Source organism: Hemicordylus capensis, chromosome 4 (genome assembly GCF_027244095.1).
Source record: "Hemicordylus capensis ecotype Gifberg chromosome 4, rHemCap1.1.pri, whole genome shotgun sequence".
Taxonomy (NCBI): domain Eukaryota; kingdom Metazoa; phylum Chordata; class Lepidosauria; order Squamata; family Cordylidae; genus Hemicordylus; species Hemicordylus capensis.
In genome coordinates this window covers 148,697,376-148,717,901 of record NC_069660.1, presented here as the reverse complement: position 1 = coordinate 148,717,901, position 20,526 = coordinate 148,697,376, and the positions used below count along the sequence as shown (strand labels likewise).

The window sequence follows — 20,526 nt, the reverse complement described above, 5'->3', positions numbered from 1 at the left end:
GTGACTCACGAGAGCGTCAGGCCATGAGTGCTCTGGATCAGGGGCGTAACTATAATAGGGCAAGGGAAGACAGTTGTCTGGGGGCCCATTGCCTTGCCCCCCCCAAGGCAAGTCACATGACTGACTCCCCCAGCCGTGCACCTGCCCGGGCTTCCTTCAGTTGTATTCATCCTCCAAAATTGATGTGAGTGTTAAGACGAAGCTACCAGAACAGCATGTCTTTCTCTAGTACCATGAAATGACTTGCATTGTCCACTTGCATAAGTACCACTAAATGACTTGCATTGTCCACTTGCATAAGTACCATTAAATGACTTGCATTGTCCACAATTTACAAAACCTTAAAAAAAAAAATTAGGATAATGTTCTATTGTGGCACATAGGTTAGATATAGATATAGATATAGATATAGATATAGATATAGATATAGATATAGATATAGATATAGATATAGATGCTTTTTGTTACCACTATTCAGCCTCATTTAAGATTTCTTTACTTCATGAGCTGAGCTTCAGTGAGTGGCGGGGGCATTTTAAAATCTTGTATCTGGGCCTACTCCAACCTTGCTATGCCCCTGCTCTGGATAGAACAAGGCTCACAGCCACGGGGACTGCTAACACATCCCTAGACTTGGGAACCATGGGCAAGCTACAGCGATATTGTGCCCCCTTCCTGCCCGCACATCCATGTGTACCAGTGTACCCTTTCTATCGCCCCAGAGCACCAACCCTGCTCTCCAGCATTGTCCAGAGAGCAGGGGGGCTCCCCTCTCCCATCCATCCCTACACCAGCAGATATGCATATGGCGGTAGGACGGACCAGGATCTGGGAGTCCTGAATGAGCAGAAAGCTTTGTACTTGTGTCCATCCCTCCACCAACACCATGCACACACTAGGGAAAGGGGAAAGGAGGCATCTAGATGCCCTCTCGGTGCTTGCAGGCCCGCACAGGGGAGGAGTGTGGGGAGGTTTGGGGGGGATCTGTTATAATTTTAAAAAACAAAGGTGAGAAAGTAGGGCCCAGCCACTTCCTGGGGGGTGGGGGATTTACAGCTCTGCTTACTCATGAGAAGAGCCAGTGGGATAAGAATCACTCTAATTTTTGGAATTATATTTCCTCTGCGATGAGGATGGCTACCAAAGCCAACACGGACTATGCCCGCTCACGAAAGCGTCAGTCCATGGGTGCTCTAATTTGAGCTGTGTTGGGATCCAATGGGCAGGGGGTTCCCGGAGACTTCTTTCCTGCTCCCAGGTATGGCGGCCAAGGTGGCAGGGAAACCAGCCCCCTGCCCAGCCGTCTGCACCTGTGCACAGGTGTGCTGTCACCAGCGACCCCAGCAGTCCACCCAGTTGCTCCAGGGTCGGCGGAGAGCAGAGGAAATTGCCCTCTTCTGTGATTCCCTGCATACGGCACACAGATGGACCAGACCCAGGAACTTTAAAACTTGAGCGAATGTGCTGTCCCATTGGCCCACCCGATGGACTTGCATGTGGCCAGGCTATGGAACATGGAGTGTGGGGGTGTCCTCCAAGGTGCATGGAATGCTAAAGAGGGATTAGGGTAGAGGGAAGTTTTATTTTTCTTCTTCAATTTTTCAACAAGGATAGTCAGGAGCTCCACTAGAGTGGGGCCCCCCTTGGATTCCCTGGTGGTTAAGTGGCTGGCTCAGCTCATGAGCTCGCAGTCTGCAGGTGGGGATATTTATTTATTTATTTATTATTACTTTTATACCGCCCTTCCAAAAGGCTCAGGGCGGTATACATTAAAACACCATTGAAATCAATTAATAATAAACAAAAATTATAAAGCATAAAACAATAAAAAAACATCATAAAACAACGATTAAATAATCAAAACAATTTAAAAACAAGTTTTAAAAAGCTGAGAAAGCCTGGTTGAAGAGATGTGTTTTCAGGTGTTTTCTGAAAATTGCCAGAGATGGGGAGGATCGTATCTCAGCAGGGAGCGCATTCCACAATCTCAGGGCAGCAGCTGAGAAGGCCCGTCTCTGTGTAGACACCAAACGAGTTGGTGGCAACTGGAGACGGACCTCTTCAAGTGACCTCAATGGCCGGTGGGGCTCATAGCGAAGAAGACACTCTCTTAAATACCCAGGGCCTAAGCCGTTTAGGGCTTTTAAAGTTATAACTAGCACTTTGTATTTTGCCCGGAAACCTATTGGCAGCCAGTGTAACTCCATCAACAAAGGAGTAATGTGGTCTCTCCGAGATGACCCAGAGACCAACCTGGCTGTCACATTCTGGACCAACTGAAGTTTCCGGACTACGTACAAAGGCAGCCCCGCGTAGAGCACATTACAGAAGTCCAGTCTGGAGGTTACCAACAAATGTACCACTGTTCTGAGGTCATTGATCTCGAGAAACAGGCGCAGCTGGCCTATCAGCCGGAGCTGATAGAAAGCACCCCTGGCCACCGCCTCAACCTGAGAAACCAAGGAGAAACATTGATTCAGAAGTACTCCCAGACTGTGAACCTGTTCCTTTGGGGGAAGTGTGACCCCATCTAGAACAGGGAGATCAAGATCGTCTCTGGAGTTCTGACACAGCACAATAAGTACCTCTGTCTTATCTGGATTCAGCTTCCATTTATTCTCCCTCGTCCAGCCTATTACGGCTTCCAGGCAGGCATTTAGGGAGGATATGCCAACTCCTGAAGAAGTTGACATGGAGAAGTAGATCTGGGTGTCATCAGCATACTGGTAACACCCAGCTCCAAATCCCCTGATGATCCCTCTCAGCGGTTTCATGTAGATGTTAAAAAGCATTGGAGAGAGTATGGAGCCTTGAGGAACACCATACTTAAGCTCAGATTTTGAAGAGCAACCATCTCCAATCGACATCATCTGGAATCTGTCCGAGAGGTAGGAGCAGAACCACTGTAAAACAGTGCCTCCCACCCCCAACCCCCTCAGACGTTCCAGAAGGATACTATGGTTGATAGTATTGAAAGCCACCGAGAGATCCAAGAGGACCAACAGAGTCACACTTCCTCTGTCCATTGCCAATTGGAGATCATCCATCAGGCCGACCAAGGCAGTCTCCACCCCATAGCCCACCCGAAAACCAGTTTGAAATGGGTCTAGATAATCAGTTTCCTCCAAGACTGCCTGGAGCTGAGAGGCCACCACCCTCTCAATTACCTTGCCCAGCCATGGGAGCAGAGGCGTAACAATAGGGGGGCAGGGGGGCAGGGGGGCACGTGCCCCGGGCACCATCTTTTTGGGTCACGTGGGGGGTGCCGCCATGACACCCACTGATCCCAAAAAAAATTTTTAACAAAGAAATTTTTTTCAATACAAGGTTCTGCGGCTCAGCAGCGTTGGCGCCTCCTCGCCCACGAGCACCAGCGGTCCCTTCTGCGCCCGCCCCCCCCCATTGCTTTGCTGGCCTGGCTGCTGCACATGCGTGCAGGTGCGTCCATCCCAGCTCGGTTTGCCCACATGGTGGGCTGGTGGCGCGGTCGCGGAGGAGGAAAGCGTCGTTGCTGGGGCTTGGCCCAGGCAAGACAAGGAGGACACACACGCCCCTCGCTCTCTTGCCCCTGCAAGAGAACCTTACCCAGGCTTGCAGCAGCCAGGCTGCAAAGCACCATCCCCAGGGCCCAGGCTCCCATCGCAGCACGTCCAGACCGCCGGCTCCCTGAGACACGGCGGCGGCGTGGCCCCGAGCGACGCTGCGGGAGCTTGACCCGGTCGCTGCCCAAAACGCCCTCTGAGCCTGCTTGATCTTCGCGACTTCGCCGGCGTTAGCAGGACCGGAATCCTCCGCCTCTCTGCGCCACTTGTGTCTTGTGGGCACAATCAGGGAGGTGGAAGAGGGAAGGGAGAGGAGTTCAGTTGGCAGTGGTCTCCCCAAGAATCGGCATCAACCTCAGAGGTGACTATTGAAAGGAATCCTGGCGATTTTAGCGGCTTAATATTGTGGTAAATAATGTTGGGGTGGGGGATAGTATGAGTGAAAAAATCGGATCCCCAAGAATCCCTTCGGTCAGTGCTGGCAACCCTAACCTAGGCACTGGCTTTTCATTACAGACCAACATTTTGCTAAGTGGACAGAGGTGAGCAGATCAGTATATGTTTATGGGGAATTTTTTTTAAAGGTCCTAAGGAATATATGGTTCTCTGAGTTAGAAATATTTTATTTCCTCTGTGAATGCTTGAATTTGTTTTTGGTGAATTCTAAATAGCCTCTATATTTAACCCCAAAATGGATATATGTATTTCTTTCTTCAAGGATTATGTTATATGGTTGGTTTTTAAATCCTGTGGTAGTCTCTGAATGTGTGGTGTGCACCTTCATGTTGTGTATGGTGTGTATACATATTGATGGAAGCATGTATTTAATCTTAGATTTACAAACCCACATTTAGCCATGGAAGTTTTATTTACAAGTTGTGTTAAACATTGGAGTAAACAAATTGTTTTGCAGTTTTTATTTTTCTCTAAACTCAACAATAACAGCCATTATTGCTAGCTTGATGAATTGTGAATGCTAATAAAATTATATCTGCTTTAATGGAATTACAATTAGTACATTGATTAAAAAGGATGGCATGAGGTGGACCAGAATTGGTAAAAAAATGTCAATTTGGAGTTCAATTAGACATTTCTTTTTAAAAAAGAGATACGCAAATGCAGAATTACTAATGGGCTTTACTAATGGGAATTACTAATGGTGAGGAAAAACCTAAGTATAACGTAGTGTGTATCATCATTGCATCATAATTCTGTTGTTTGAGATACAGGCCAACCCCACAGGGTTGTTGCTTGTGAGGAAAAACCTAAATATAATGTAGTATGTCGGGGGGGGCAGGGGGCGGGAGGGGGGGCACCATTTCAGTGCTTGCCCCGGGCGCTGTTTTCCCTAGTTATGCCTCTGCATGGGAGATTGGAAACTGGCCTATAATTGCTCAACTCTGAGGGATCTAATGCAGGCTTCTTTAGAAGAGGTCTAATAATTGCCTCCTTAAGACAAGGAGGCATCCTGCCCTCCCTCAGAGAAGCATTTATGATTTCTGCCAGGCCGCCTACAACAGCCTCCCTGCTAGATAGAACAAGCCATGTTGGACAAGGATCAAGAGAACAAGTGGTAGGCCTCACCGCTCCAAGCAGCTTGTCCACATCATCAGGAGTCACAAACTTAAATTGATCCAGTCAAATCGTATAAGAGGAGTTGTCGGACACCTCCAGTTCAGACATCAAATTAATTGTGGAGTCCCCATCTAGGTCAGCCCGAATCCGAGAGATTTTGTCTGAGCCTCAATAGGCTCAGGTACATCCCCAATAGACTGATCGTCTCATGAGATTGTTAGCCCACGGGGCAGCAAGCTGCTTGCAGCAGCTTGGTGATGGGTCTGGCTGGAGTGTTTTGCTGGGGTCTTCCCTTGTGACATCTTCCCTGGTCAAGATGGGACAGACCACCAACCCCCACCCCCACATCCTTTGCCCTGCTCCACCTGCATATCCCATTCTGACGAATGTGGGCTCTCCCCTCCCATCCTGCAAGAAGGCGGTATTCCATCCCCCTTGTACCCCTGATCCCTGTTAAGACTGGCATTTGCATGGTGCTTTCGGGTGTGGTGCCACTTGGGGGGTGGCAGCAGTGACATGGCTGGCAGAAGCAGTGCTGGCATCACGAGGCATTTAAAGGGCTTTCAATGCACTTCCCCTGCTGAGGGTGGGAAGGATGCTCTGAAAATGCATGATCTCGCTTGGCACGCCCTGCTGGAGATCGTAGCCAATTGTGGCCGGCTGGCTGATGTGGTGATGCTTTGCCCACAGTCTGACCACAGAGCTGGCTGGGATCAGGCTGGGAGGTTGAGCGGTAGGGTGGGGCTCACCTCTCCATCTACTCCATTTAGGCTAATGGCAGTTAGTTGTACGTCTGCGGCGTGAATTGGAGTTTGTAATTTTAACTCCAGTTAGTCTTGACTACTGTTAATGTGTACGTGTGAACCAGGCCTCTGAATGGAAACTGAAAGGAAAACAGTGCTTGTTCAAAGTCCAGCAAAATCAGTGAATAATTTTAAATCTGAGGGATTACTGCCACTCAGACGATCAGGAGGAACTGGGAAAATTCCAGCGACTTTAACTGTGACTAACAGGGACCACTGACCAGTGTTGCCATGTTCCATCAAACTTTCCTCAAAATTATGATTTATTTTTGTGTGTTCAGCTTGCATTTCATATTTCTACCCTTCTCTTTTCTGGACCATTTGACATGAAATAGCATATACCCCAAATCAAACAATCATTATGATCTTCTACTGCCATTCAATCCTAACTCATGCCTGCCAGATGCATTTGATCTCTCAGGACAGTCTGTTCGCTGAACTAAAATATTAGAAATGTGTTTTGACTAATAAGTCTAAATTTATTTATTTTTTATGATCTTTTTTTCTTAATGGGAGTGTTTTCCAGATGTTGCTGTCTAGTCTTCTGGGATGTTTTCCAATAGATGTGGAAAATTTGCTGTCATGGGTTGTCACAGTTGGTTTTGTCTAACATGTTGCCTAATTAGTTCATCCCAATATATTCTCACCGATATATATAAGCATCTGGAGAATCACTGCTAACAGACATATCCATTGGAGGGTAAGTGGAATATCTATGTCTGTGCAGAGAACTTTGTTGAAAGGGTTCATACCCCTGAATGACATCCAGACACAAAATATAGTGCAAGATTATAATCAATAAATATAGAGGGCGATGCAAGGTTCTAAATGAATTTTTAACATCGTTACTTGTGGTTTTGGTTGTATGTGTGTGGACGGATGCATTCTTTGTACTGGGTTTTTTAAAAATTGAAGAGTTTTTGATGAGCTGCCTTTTAAAAAACAAAACAGGGTAGAAATTTAATATAAATTAAAACATTTAATGTAAATAATCAGTCATTTTGCTCAATACCATGCAGTTTATGATAGTATTGCTAATATTATAAATACTATATTATAAACTATAATATAAATTGTATGTATTAGAGGAGTTGTGAAATAGACATTTATTTTGCTGGAGTAATGAAGATGATAAGGGATAAATAATGATTGAATGCAGTCATTTTTATTTTGTGTTTATGATTATCTTTACAAATGGTTGGAAAGAAGTTTTTTTTAAAAAAACACCAGACTCCATCCTTTATACTGCACTTTCATTATGCAGGAGACTTTATAATCTCCTTCTTGTTTGTCTATCTTTTCTTGCACAGTCTTTGTATTTGGCTGATATGAAGGATATATTCATAAGAAGAATATTTTATAACATTAAACTCATGGATTTTATATAAATTTTTAGAATTTTATAATACTAACTGTTATTTGTTGTTTTATTTTATAATACTATCTGTTATATACAATGTTTTGATTTTATCATAAGAATAATAAAAAGTAAACAATGTTCCTTTATTTTCAGGAAAGATGCAGCTCCTAAAAATCACTATGGCCTGGAATATATACTGGATCGCTCTACTTTTATTTTCCGTGCTCTTGGCACAGCAAGTTTCTTCACAAGGTACTGTAACAGGTAAAGCACAAACAACATTGTTTGAGTTACATGAGAGGGGCAGCCCAATTCACAGCCTAGTTAAGGTGAAGCATTCCAATTTAAATGGAATAAAAGCCCATCTAAGCAACTGTAAAGGCTGGAGATTGTGATTTTGGGAGCTACAGGGATTTCACCAAAAACTGTCTCTTCATTGCAACTGATTCTCATCTCAGATGTGGGGGAGAGCAAAGAGACTGATAATATAGTGACTCTATGGCTCATTCAATCTATCAATCAACCTTTATTATGGTCAGAGACCAGCATAAAATTTCATATACAGATTAGTGTTAAAGGGACTGATAGTAATATTCTATGGATCTAATGTGTTGGTGACCACTTCCAAATGTAACAGCATGGAAGAAGTTCAGTCCCTATTGGTAATCCATTTTTGGTGCAATGCTGGTAAAAACTTTAATGTGTGCTTTGTCCTAAATTAAAGGATTTGATTTGGTGTTCAGCTGTACTTCATGCCTGCAGTGCACAAAGGTAAGGTGTTCAGCTGGTGGTGAAAGTCAGGAAGGGTTCTTCAGGGTTATTCTCTTTTCCCCAGAGAACTTCCTCCCATGCTCCCAGTTAAGCACCCTTACCTTAAACACTTGTCAGGATTCCCCATGAATGGTCTGTTTGCTATGCTGTAACAGAGGTGACAGATTTGTTTTAAATTAGAATAACTTCCTAATCCTATATGCATTGGGTAGTTCTACTGAAATCAGAGCTTGTGCATCTGTCATTGTGCCCATGGAGATGCCACATCCTCGTGGTTTCTTAGAACATAAGAACAGCCCTGATGGATCAGGCCCAAGACCATCCAGCGTCCTGTTTCCCACAGTGGCCCACCAGAGGCCTCACGGAAGTGACAAAACCAGGAAATGAAGGTATGCCTTCTCTCCTGCTGTTGCTCCCCTGCAACTGGTACTCAGAGACATCCTGTCTCTGAGCCTGGAGGTAGCCTATAGCCATCAAGACTAACAGCCTTTGATACACCTGTCCTCCATGAATTTTTCAAAATCCTTTTAAAAACCATCTAAACTGGTGACCATCACCCCATCCTGTGGCACAGAATTCCATCCACTAATTATGCACTGTGTGAAAAAGTACTTCCCACCCCAGGCTCGAATATATAGTTTGTGTGGCTATGTTAATGGTGGATGTCATGTGGAGAATCTCCATGCCCTCATCCACAGCCGTTAAGACAGCAGAGGTGGGGCACAGAGGGATATCATAACATGATATGTAAGATATTCTATAGCTCTTCCCATGGCCAGCATGACAGGTGTTCCAGCTGTTACTTTCTTTTCATAGCAATTTAATAAAATAATGAAATTCTAAAAACTGTATTGCTCCAGCAATAATCAGGTAAGAGACATCTCCTACATATATTCATTGAGAGCACTCTTTACATTATCTATTTCAGTGAGTTAAATGCATAGTTGAAAACTGGGATTACAATTATGACTAATTTTATAAGGAATGTTTTGTTAGGTAATTGTCATCACAAAGCTGTAAATTAGCATATTAATGGAATAATTTCATCTTAGATTTAATTCTGAATGCTACACATAACAAAAGCACATATTTGCTTAACATTTTCTGTATTCTCCATCTCAAAATCCTGCCTCTAACCACTTACCTTGACATCTTTCATAGATCATAAAATTAAATTCAGAAGGCTCTAAACGTGGTGCAGGGGTTGATAGTTTAAGCTAATTAAGGCTGGGCATTTAATTAATTAATTGATTGATTGATTAAGGCATACTAATTAAAATAAAATAAAATATATCTATTCATCCGATCACCTAATCACAACCTTATCCAGCATTTACTAATTTTATGTTGTGAATGTCCCAGTTTGGTGAATGTTGACAATTCCAGATGAATTTTGTGGGCTCCTGGAAATGTGTGTATGTGTGTGTGTGCGCACATAGATAGATAGATAGATAGATAGATAGACAGATAGATAGATAATTGAATGCTGACAGCACATTTAAGTGCCTGCCAATTTTTACCAGACTATCTCTGGGTTTTCAGATATTCACAGAATTCATCTGTGATTGTCAACATTCACATGTGAATGCAGAGATCACCAAATATCAGACATCCACTTTCATGAAGTGTGAAAACTATCCTAATACAGCATTAGAAAGAAGCATAGATAACCATTTTTTGGCTGCAATTTTAAAATGACGCATTTAACTACAAGCTCCTGTAGTACTTATAACTATAGACTTATATGCATGCACACATAATGTGAATGATGAATTCAAAACGAAGCACTTTTAAGGTCCATTAATTTTAATGGGGGAGTAAAATATGGACATAATTCCCTTCCACTGAAATCAATGATCCTTAAAAGTATTTAACTTTGACTAGACTGTGTCCAGTGGAATTTGATGGATCATCAGTTTCCATTCATTTCATTTCATTACAAGAATCTGATCTCTCTTTCATTTCTTCTTTTTTGCTACCTCATCCATGTCTGAGACAGAGGATATGCATATAGATGCATTTCTGTGCATGTAGCCAGAGATTTAAGGATTGCATGTTGTATTAATATCATTGCTTATGCTGTCATTGACCTTTGAGATATTTCTGAACATTTAAGCTTCAACTACCAACTTTACAGAAAGTAGAAAATGAATGCTCATGTTTATACAATGCTTTACTGAAATTTTGGAAGATTGTTTTACATTTCAGTTCTTGCTGTGTGTTGTTTGAACAAGTATTGTTGTCTCCTGTGCTGTGTGCATCTTGTTGTGTCTCAAAATTTTAACACCTTGTCTTGAGCAATTTCTTTTGGTTTGTCCAAAAAAAATGTTTGTCCACTAAATGTTTGGTCTTCCTTGTTCAGAGGGAAGGATGCCTTGGTGGACTGAACTGCACTGAAGTCAACAGGGTATTCCCCTTCCCCCCCCATGACCCCCACTCATTTCAGTTAGATAGGATCATACCATCCATTGATTCTAGCCCTGAATGTTCCATTTCTGAAAGCATTGAAATGGATGCTAGAAAGATTTCATGTAGAGGGTTTGAAATATGAGATATGAAAATTGAATTATGAAAATCATTGTTCAGTCTGGAAGAGGAAGACAGTTAATGGAAGTGTTCTGTCTGATGGGTAGTTTGCTTGGAAATGATCCTGTGAATGAAGGCTGAATTCTTTGAGAGATGATTCCTAGGATCATCTCTTGGCAAACTATGGGAAACATTACAGGAACTATACTGTGGATGTCAGATGGGATGCACTGTCCCCGAGCTGACGTTTGATGGAATCAGTGCTGTTTCTTTTCTCTTAAGTCTTTCCTTTTGAATGCATCTATAATGGTCGCACATATAATCATAAAATCAGCCCATCGGCCTATTGTTTTGGTGAAAACCAGATGTGAGCTAGTTTCCTGTCATCTCAGAGCTTTTGCACATGCTGACTACAAAGAAAAAGATCATGCAAGCCAAACTTTCAGGTTCAGCTGGGTTTCTCATTCTAGTCCAGCATAGTAGCTCCAATGCTGCATACAAACTGCCCTCAGAACTTGCATGTGTGTTGCTGGTTTGTTAAAGCAGATCTAAAAAGAGTCCAGCTACTCATGTGCAGTTCTGTGCATACCCAGAAATGAGCTCACTGGATCGTAGCCCTCCTTATTTCTAATTGTTAAATAAACTAAGAAGTAACTGCCAACAGCAGCTTCCTTCCTAAGACAAATATCAGGTTAGAGGAGAGGATTTCAGTGGCACCATCATGCAGGAAGAAAGGGTTAATTTCCTCCTTCACTAGTGCCACGGTTCTGATCTGGATATCCCCTCATAATTGACGTTAAAAGAAAAAAAGATGGAAAGTGTATGATGTGTTGTTTAACATTATGTTTAGTTTGGTAGATAAAATGTAAATTAATTGGCTGACATGTTCTGTAGCACTAGCAAGCAGGAGCCATGGATTCAGGGTCATGACACTAACCTAGCTCACAGGGTTGTTTAAAGATAATCTAGAAGTAGAACGATCCTATTCCTTGGCTCTCCTTGAAGGATGGCTCCTTGAAGGACTCTGAGCAGCTGGTTTCCAAAAATATGAAATGTCTATCCACATCCAATGAGATAGCAGGCCCATGTTACTCACTGGGCAAATGGATCCGGGCAGTGTGAATATGACCCTTACTTTTAGCTGAAGGGTAGTCTTGTGATGTGCAAAATTACCTTAGGGACTTGAGGACCAGCCTAATGAAGTTCATATTTTTCTGTGTTGTCCAAGCACCAGAGCCAGCTGCAATATAACTGTGGTGATGAAGAGTTTCTATGAGATAAGTGTTGTGCAGGGTAAACCACTGGAAAAAAGCCTACATGAGTCAAAGTAATAGATTGTGTTCCATTATATGGAACATGTGATGGGGCAAACTCCTGTCTAATTTTCTGTTGCTGAACCCTTCCCTATCCTCAGGCAAGACAGATAATGCTTCAAGTTGTTGACAATTTTTAGAAGACCCCATGGAATCTCATAGCCCCAAAGTCAAATTGCCTATAATTGTCTCTGCAAGCAGTTGGACAGATATTTTGCTTTCAAGATGAAACAAAATATCTGCTCCACCAATATTTAACTTTGTTTCATGCATCCAAACTGGCAGCACATAGTCAAGCTTTTGTTTATGAGAGAAAATTCTAGGGACACAATCCAAGGGCTGTGAGTGCATGTCTAAAGCACTCCCATGTGCACGCACAGAGGGGTTGCCAAGTTGCCCTTCCAGCTGCAAACCCTTCCACTCCCAAGGATCCTTCCGCTGGGCTTTTCAAGGTCAAAATGGTCCAACAAGGTCCAACAACTTGAAGCGGTGAAAACGGGGGATCTAAAAAGCCCTGATGTGGCTATTTTATAGACTATATTTTTAAGTTTTGATTAAAAACAACAATTGTTTTTGTCTTTATGGCTTGATCCTTGAGCTGATGGTTATTCTTTTTGAGTAGAAATTTAAGACAGATTTTCCATAATATTGGGGGTAGGGGAAACCTAGTACAACGTCTGCTTCTGAATAGCCCCATTCATCCTTCTCATATAATACAGTCTATGGATAACTACTCCTGTGCATTCCCATTCTTGTCAATCTTCTCCTACATAGGAGGAGAGCCCAGTGGTCTTCATCCTAAAGCAACAGAAACATTTTGCTTGGAATGACTTGGTGATCAGGACGTTTAAAAACTAGTGGGGAAGCACCACTGCCCTCCCCAGTGCTTTGCCATTCATTGTTCCTAATATGCTGTTCTGGCCTGGCAATATTTACAGCAGTATTGTGTGATTTTAGATATATCAAGCTGTGCAGGGAGATGTGGGGAAGGGTATTCTAGGAAGCATGACTGCCAATGTGATAGTAACTGCCAACTCTACATGGAGTGCTGCACAGATTACAAGAGAGTCTGCATTCCAGGTAAGTCCTCAACCAGAGTCAGTTTTTTTTTAAAAAAAAACAAGTAAGCATTGCTCTGTTTCATTAAGAGTGGTTTTCAGACTTTGTTCTGGGAAATCCTGGGGTTGCTTACAAGCATGTTGGAAACCCCTCACTGAGCAGATCAGTAAGGGTGGACAAATTGCCCTCAAAGACAGCTTGTCTGACATCACTGAGCTTCTCCAAACATGTGCATGTGCAAGGTCAGGGTGAATGCATTCTAGAGTGTGCTATCAGTTTGCATGTGAACAGCATCCCATAAGAACTGTTAGTTCATTCTACAAACCTCCATCGATTCTACACAGAGATGTAGCAAGATTGGAGTAAGCCCTGGGGCAAAAAGTGAGGATGTTCCCCTGCCTCCCCACCTTCTTCTTTGGAGAGGTAGGAGGGGAAAACAAAAAGCAAGCTGGAGGGCACCTTCTTCTTCAGGGGTCTAAGGACATTGGTCTCTCCTTATTCAATTATAGCTATGCCCCTGATTCTAGAGCAGCCATGCTGGGGTGTCTCTCACCACATTATGCAGAAAAGATTCCATGAAGGAACACCAGAAGTTTGAAAACCGCTGCCTTAAGATCCTTCCCTTTGGCACCTGTTACTTGTTGTCTTGTTGTTTATGTTCCTTTTATGTACTTACTCTCCCTCTCCCTCCTCCCTCTCCTCCTCCCTCTCTCTCACTGAATGTTGTATTGTGATTTGTAAAGTCTGTGCCAGTTTTCCTGGTACAATTTCCAGACATCCATGAGTAATTTCTGTGGGTGGTGGAGGAAACACATCATGTCATGTGAATGACTTCTACATACAGTTTGTCCCTGTGAAACCATCCTCTGGGAACTACTGTACAGTTCACAAGATCACTAAGGAGCAAACACCATGTATAGACCATTGAAAAAACATGTTCCAACATTATCTAGTCATGGGGATTATCTAGTCTGTAAAGATCATGTTTGTTTATTCATTCAATTTATGTACAGAGGCGCTTTTACCCCTGGATTTCTGGGTGGAAGTCTAGGGCCTCCACACCCCCTGGGGCCCCCCCAAATCCTCTTTAGTCTGTCCCGGGGATGATGCTTAACTTACAGTGGGGGGAGGGAGGTCCAAAGTCCTTTAGGCCCAAGCTCCAAAATTACCTAGGTGCACCTCTGTTTACACCCCACCCTTCCTAAAGTGGATCAGGGCAATTTACACTAAAACAAAAAAACACATCATAAAACCATTTAAATCAGAAAACATTTAAACCAGATTAAAGCCCATTAAAATTCAAATTCAAACTAGATATCATTAAAAGCCAGGCTAAAAAGATAGGTCTTTAAGGCTCTCCTGAAGGCCTTCAAGGAAGATAATCCTCTTATAACCATGGGGAGCATGTTCCACAACCTAGGGGCGACAATGATGTGATAACTGAACCTCTGCCATTCAAAAATATTAAATGTGGCTTTCTAAATGTCCTGTATTTTTCTAGTATTTTATTCAGATTTCAAAGCACGCAGGCACAGTTGGCTAATTCTTCTCAAAGAGAAGGCAACACAAGCAAATTCTCCCATTTCCTAAATTCCCTGGTTCGTCACATCATATGTGAAGCAACCCAGAGTAGTGTTCCATTGTATGTCACATATTTTTTTGACTATGGCCTGATTTGGGGCCAATACTCACACCATAATGTCTCATGTGCATATCCTACAAGCATTTTCGGTTTAAAAGGGCAGCAATATACATAACGCAAAATGTTTTATTTGCTGAACATCTGCAAATTTCCAGCAGAAGAGCAAGATTATAAACAAGATATGATAAAGATGGGTAAGTTTTTGCAATTCTGCTTTTTGGAAACAAAAAAAGGGAAAAACAATTCTTCTCCTCACCATTCACACACCAACACATGGTGCCTAAATCATAGGTTATCAACATTTAACTAACATTATATGAGAAACAATTGAATTCATAGATCCTTAGCTTTATTGTAATCCAGGAATGATGAAATGGGTTCAAGGGGACAGAAGCATGGATTCTAAATGATCTCTACTATGTTACAAAGAGTTGAATTATACAAAACTACTCAGAAATCATACATTAATTAAACGGAATGCAATAATTCATGCCTGCAATGACTCCCTCCATTTGCAATAAAACTTTCAATGTATGATAACTTAATTTAAAAATATTATGTTGTTGAATGCAAAGAAAACAGTGCTAACCTTCTTCTGTCATCTATGTAGAACTCTCCTGTAAAGGACGTTGCGCTGAAGCATTCAAAAGAGGGAGACAATGTGATTGTGATACTGATTGTGCAAGATTTGGCAAGTGTTGTCCAGACTACAAAGAAGCATGCTTAGTAGGTAAGTCTCCTATATACTTCATTGCTTTCCAGCCCTTTTTTCTGCAGTCCATGTGTTACTTGAGCCAATAGACTCATGATCAACCCTGAGGCCTGTTTCAGTGCCCCAGTTGGTTCTCACTGAGGTGTTAAACCTCTGTCTGGGAAATACCACATTGGATTGTAAGTGTGGGTGCACATGCTTGAATGCTCCTCAATATACAACATTCTCTCCATGAAGGAAACTGGTATTTCAGGGAGAAAGCTAGGCAAGAGCCCTTTTTCATGATATTCTAGTTTTCCAAATGAATTGCTTTGTATAGAGCAGGGATTCTCAACATTGGGTCTCCAGATGTTATTGGACTTCAACTCCCATAATCCCCAGCTGCAGTGGCCTTTGGTTGGGGATTATGAGAGTTGAAGTCCAATAACAGCTGGGGACCCAACACTGAGAATCCCTGGTATAGAGGAAGACTCAGTTGTGAGCCCATACCTGAAGGGGTACATCCGAGATAGTGGTTTACCACCTCAGTAAGAACTAGGCCTATGCATTTATCGTTCTAATAGCCAGTTCCCAGCATTCTTTTTTGTTGTCATAGTTGATTGAAAGTTAGACCTAGGTTAGAAGGAAGATGCAGAGCACAACCTGAGCACAACCTTCTATTAGGTACGCCTCCAATTGCTTAATCACATAGACTGTGGAGCAGGAGATTAATCCTTCAGTTATCACACAGAGCAATGATCTTCACTGTTTTTCAAGCGAGGGGCATTGGCACTTTGGCAAAAACAAACAAACACACAAACCCTTCAGATGTTGAGAGCCATTTCCCAATGTGCTGACCTCTGCACAGAGCTGAGATTTTCCAAGTGCCAGTGGCAGGAAGCTTTCAGGAAAACAGAGCCCTCTCAAGACAGCACCATCTTGGAAGGTGCACACAACATCACTGGGAAGTGTAGTCCTTCCATGATAGTGCTGGGGTTTGAGATGGCCCTGTTTCCCTTAAAACCTGCCCCTCCAACATTGGGGAAAGTGCAGCACTGTCTGATGAGAATGGTGCCACAGGGTGCCATGTGGGATGTGCACTGGCCGAAACTTCAGCTTTGGATGAAACTTCGCACAGGCCCAATAAACCATTAGTAAGGGAGCCTCACTTAGAACTGATGGGAGTTACCATTAGCTCCCAGGCCTTGCAATGACTGTGCTCTGCATTGCTCCAGGCCAATCATAACTGGAAATGGAGAAAAGCCTTGCCCCAGCAGGGCACTGAAAAAACTGGCTGGTTCCTATGAAGAAACAGAACCCAGAACTATGCGGATTAAGGGTCTGTCTCTGTTCTTCCCAATAGCTCCTGTCAAGTGCTACTGGCCAAAGTAAATGGGATTCATTTGGAAACTCTCAATCCAGATTTTGGTGTCAGCTGAATCAGGGACCAGGTTTTGCCCAAAACCCACTGGCACCCCTCAAATACACTTCTTTATTCCCCCTCCCATATAAATGAAATTGCCATTTGCTCCTGTGGAGAAAAGTAAATTGCTACACTGTGGGACACTGTTGCAGTGAGGGCAAAACCTACCTGTCACCCCTAATGTTGGGTAGCCTATATTCTTCTCACTGACATGGATCCTGCAAAAAGGTGCATTGTATTGTTGCACACAGAGGGAAACATTGCCCTTCCCCTCCAGGGATCTATGCAATGCATAAGCTTTGCCCATCATAACAATGTGCATTTTGCTCCTTCACTACAACATAAATGCAAGAAGAAACGCTAAAATGCCACTGGAGAATCAAAAGTGCGTAGAGACTCACTTGTTTGTTTTAAAATTATTTTTAGCCTTTATATATGCCACTCACACCCTCATTTACTGATTTTCATTTATTATGCAGTCAAGTCTGGATTTTCAGCAGACATAACTTCATTTTACTTCAGTGGAGTTATGCCAGGGTAGAATTTGGTCTTGTAGAAGGTTAGTAATAAAGGGGTAATAAATGCCATGGCAGAATACTGTGGAAAACCTGCCTTGTCAACCCCAAAGACAGTACAAGGGAACAGATGTTCTGTTCAAGGGGTGGGGGGACCCTCCCTTTTTCAAAATAAAGTACCATTTTTTAAACCAAGGATAATAGACTGAATGACACATTCAGTGACAAACTCCAGTCTGAGAACTAAGGCCTTGATCAAACAGCTGCAAAGCAGGGGGAGGGGCGTGATTTGCAACTGAGAAATAGAAGGCAAGGGAGGGGTGCTTCAGCCATCTGCCACTTCCCCCGAAATCCCTGGATCTGAGCTGCTTTTCTCCCAGGAGAGACTTAGCAGTTCCCCATCACCCATCACTTGTCCTATAACTTGCCAGTGATTTGGCAGAAACTCATACTCCCAAACCTGGGCCTACCCACAAAACTATAAGGTTGTTCTCCCAACCAAAGCTATTTGGCTTAACCTTCTTCTACTCTGGTAGCTCTGATTGTCTGCAGCAGTGGGAGCCCTCTGGGTACAGATGCTCCATCCCTGGATAGCCCAGGTTGGCTACTCAGGTTAAAAATGAGGTAGGAGGAGAACAAACCCCACTCTGTCTCACTTTCTGGTCTTCTGTGCCACTGCCCCTTCGAGTGCTGCTCCTGGGCAGTCATCAGTATGGGGGCTGTTTCGCCTTGCTTGACTATCCTGAAGCCATTTTGCCTTGATGCCAAAGTTGCCCTAAGGAGAAATGCCTTGCAAGTAGAGGACAAGATGACACAGTCAGGCTTGGCGCAGTGACAGGAAACCACTGGTTTGAGGTTTTAGCTTCAACATCGATTTGCGGGGAAGTCCCTGAAGTCAGATAACACTAGACAAACAGTAACAGAAGCTGTGCTTTGCAAAAGAACATGTCTGGAGTGTCTTAATCATGCAGGGTTGCAATGACCTGTTGTTGTAACTTCCATATTTGATGTACACGTGTAATGTCCAGCTAACTGTTTGGAATGCTTAAACAGACAAAGTCAAACATGCAACTTCCTCTTTTTGCAGGATAAGACAGTGTGATTTGCTTTGTTGTTAGTCATTGAGCTCTCTGTAGGAGCTCTCTGAACCTTTCAGCTGAATTGATTTAAACTAATAAAGCAACCTACTTGCATTACCAAAGGCAACGAGAAGGCAATGTTTCTTCCAAAGCAGCCATGTTTTTTTAGAGAAAAAACAGGGAGAAAGAGGGACTAGGCCGAGCAGGGCTGCTGCAATACTGAGGACAGCAGCTCTGCTGTTCATGCATTGCATTGTGAGAACCTCAAGGACCCAGCGTGATTTCTCTCCTCCCATCTGTGCTCTGGAGCACGCTACCATGCTGCTCATATAGGCATGCAAGTGGCAGAGCCCAGAGGAGGCTCACATTGTGTGGGAGCAGGAAGGTAGATGCCTGCCTTCCCTTCTGCTCCCCCCACCACCATTTGATTGTGAAAATGACTTTTATATGTTCATGTCCTTCAGTCTTCATGCAATGGAACTAAATGTGTATTTGTGGTGCAAGCGAACCTGCTGTTTGGTGCTGGCTTGGTTTTCCCATATTTGGTTTACTTTAGAGCTTATTGAGGTGAGCTAATCCAAAATAGAACAGGGTTCTAGTCCCTTTACAAGTTGTATAGAGGAGGGAAATTTGGCAGGTGCAGCTCATCTTGGATGGCTGGGGCCATAGCTCAGTGGCAGAGCATCTGCTTTGCATGCAGATGGTCCCAGGTTCAGTCCCTGGCATCTCCAGAAAGGGCTGAGAGAGACTCCTGCCTGCAACCTTGTAGAAGCTACTGTCAGTCAGTGTAGACAATGCTGAGCTAGATAGACTAATGGTCTGACTTGGTATAAGGAACAGGGGAGTAGCTTCCATTGGACGGGGTGGGGCACTGCACCTGGGCCCACAGGGTTTGAGAGGCCCCCAAGGCTCCTCTCCCAGCGGAGGGAGGAGAAGGCTTTGCTCACTCTCTGCCTCACTCCAGCGTCCAAGCTGCCCTGGAGCCAACCAACCCAAAGAAACATACTCTCCTCCTCCTCACCACAGCCCAGCTCAGCCACAGGAGAGGTGCGCTCAGCGGCAGCAATGTCTTATCTCCTCCACTTTTGCAACACAAAGCAGCCAGCTGCCAAGCTTCTCTCCTGCTTGCCAGAAATCTGCTGGCAAAAGCGGGGAGAAAAGACATAAGAGGGGGGAGAAATCTGCAAAGCTGCCTCTCTCCACCCACCCACCCCCTCAGCAGAAAAACAACAACAACTGGCTGCTGGCTTGTGTTTTGTAAGTCCAGCTTTTCTTTTGATCAAGCAAGGCGCAACTTTGGGCTGGCTTGGCTGCAAGGAGAGAGAGTGGGTGACTGGATCACATTGGGCTGGTGTGAGGAGAGAGGGAGGGAGGGAGGGAGGGAGGGAGAGAGGGGGAATAGTACAGAGGACCAGCTCCGCAGCCTTCAGAGCTGAGTGAACAGCTGTGATCCGCCAAGCCGCCCTTCTTGGCTACCTATATTGCTCATTTCCATGACACTCCAGAGAAGGGCGGGGCCGAACAAGAGGGCTGACCAACCATGGCTTGGACATGGAGTTTCTGGGGTAGCCAGGGGCGGAGCCACGCTTGAAAGAGGGCGACAGCTCCCAGCCAGTAAGCTGACAAGGGCACTTTCCAGATTAGACCCTGCAACGGGGTCAGGTCGGATCTCAGAAGTGTGCTTCCACACTCCCTGCATTGTGACACCGCAGTCCCTATGTGGACAGCAGGGTGCTGTTCACATTTCCAATGCCTTGTTGCGAATTTAATCGCTGTGATATAGAGCTAGGGTGTCGTATATCTGGCGTAAGAAAGTTGCTGTTTTTTTGGGTTGTTAGTTTCCGCGAGACTGCCCCCCGCTGCTGTTTACGTTTTCAATGCGACTTGCCTGAATGGAGGCCTTTTGCTGCTCTTGAGCAGCTAGTCTGGAAAGCGCCCAGCAGCTGGAGAACAAGCTCTTGCAGCACCCCGTGAGCCTTGTTGGTCTTTCATGTTTTAATCTTCCCAGTTTCTTTCTGTGCCTGTCTATGGCTTTGCCCTGGCCCCCTCCGTTTAGGGTGGTTTGTTAGTTCTCTTTTCCTCTTCTCTTCCCCTGCCATCCAAATATATTAAAGGAAATAAAAGAATCACTTTGGACTACAAAAAGAAAGGGACCATTAAGGCGGTCAGCTGCAACTTAGTCTTGCTTTGATTCTGCTGTTGTTTATTTATTTATTATTATTTATTT

General features: G+C 43.8%; 1 protein-coding gene across 1 annotated transcript in view; it reads left to right on the top strand.

The window, feature by feature from the left end:
• Positions 1-1,127: 1,127 nt before the first annotated feature.
• Positions 1,128-20,526, top strand: part of PRG4 (proteoglycan 4) — a 51,227-nt gene continuing 31,828 nt past the window's right edge. Inside the window, exons 1-4 of the mRNA XM_053245888.1 lie at positions 1,128-1,176; positions 7,434-7,532; positions 12,848-12,970; positions 15,202-15,321. Of these exons, the coding sequence (XP_053101863.1) occupies positions 1,128-1,176; positions 7,434-7,532; positions 12,848-12,970; positions 15,202-15,321 (391 nt within the window). The remainder of the gene's footprint in view (positions 1,177-7,433; positions 7,533-12,847; positions 12,971-15,201; positions 15,322-20,526) is intronic.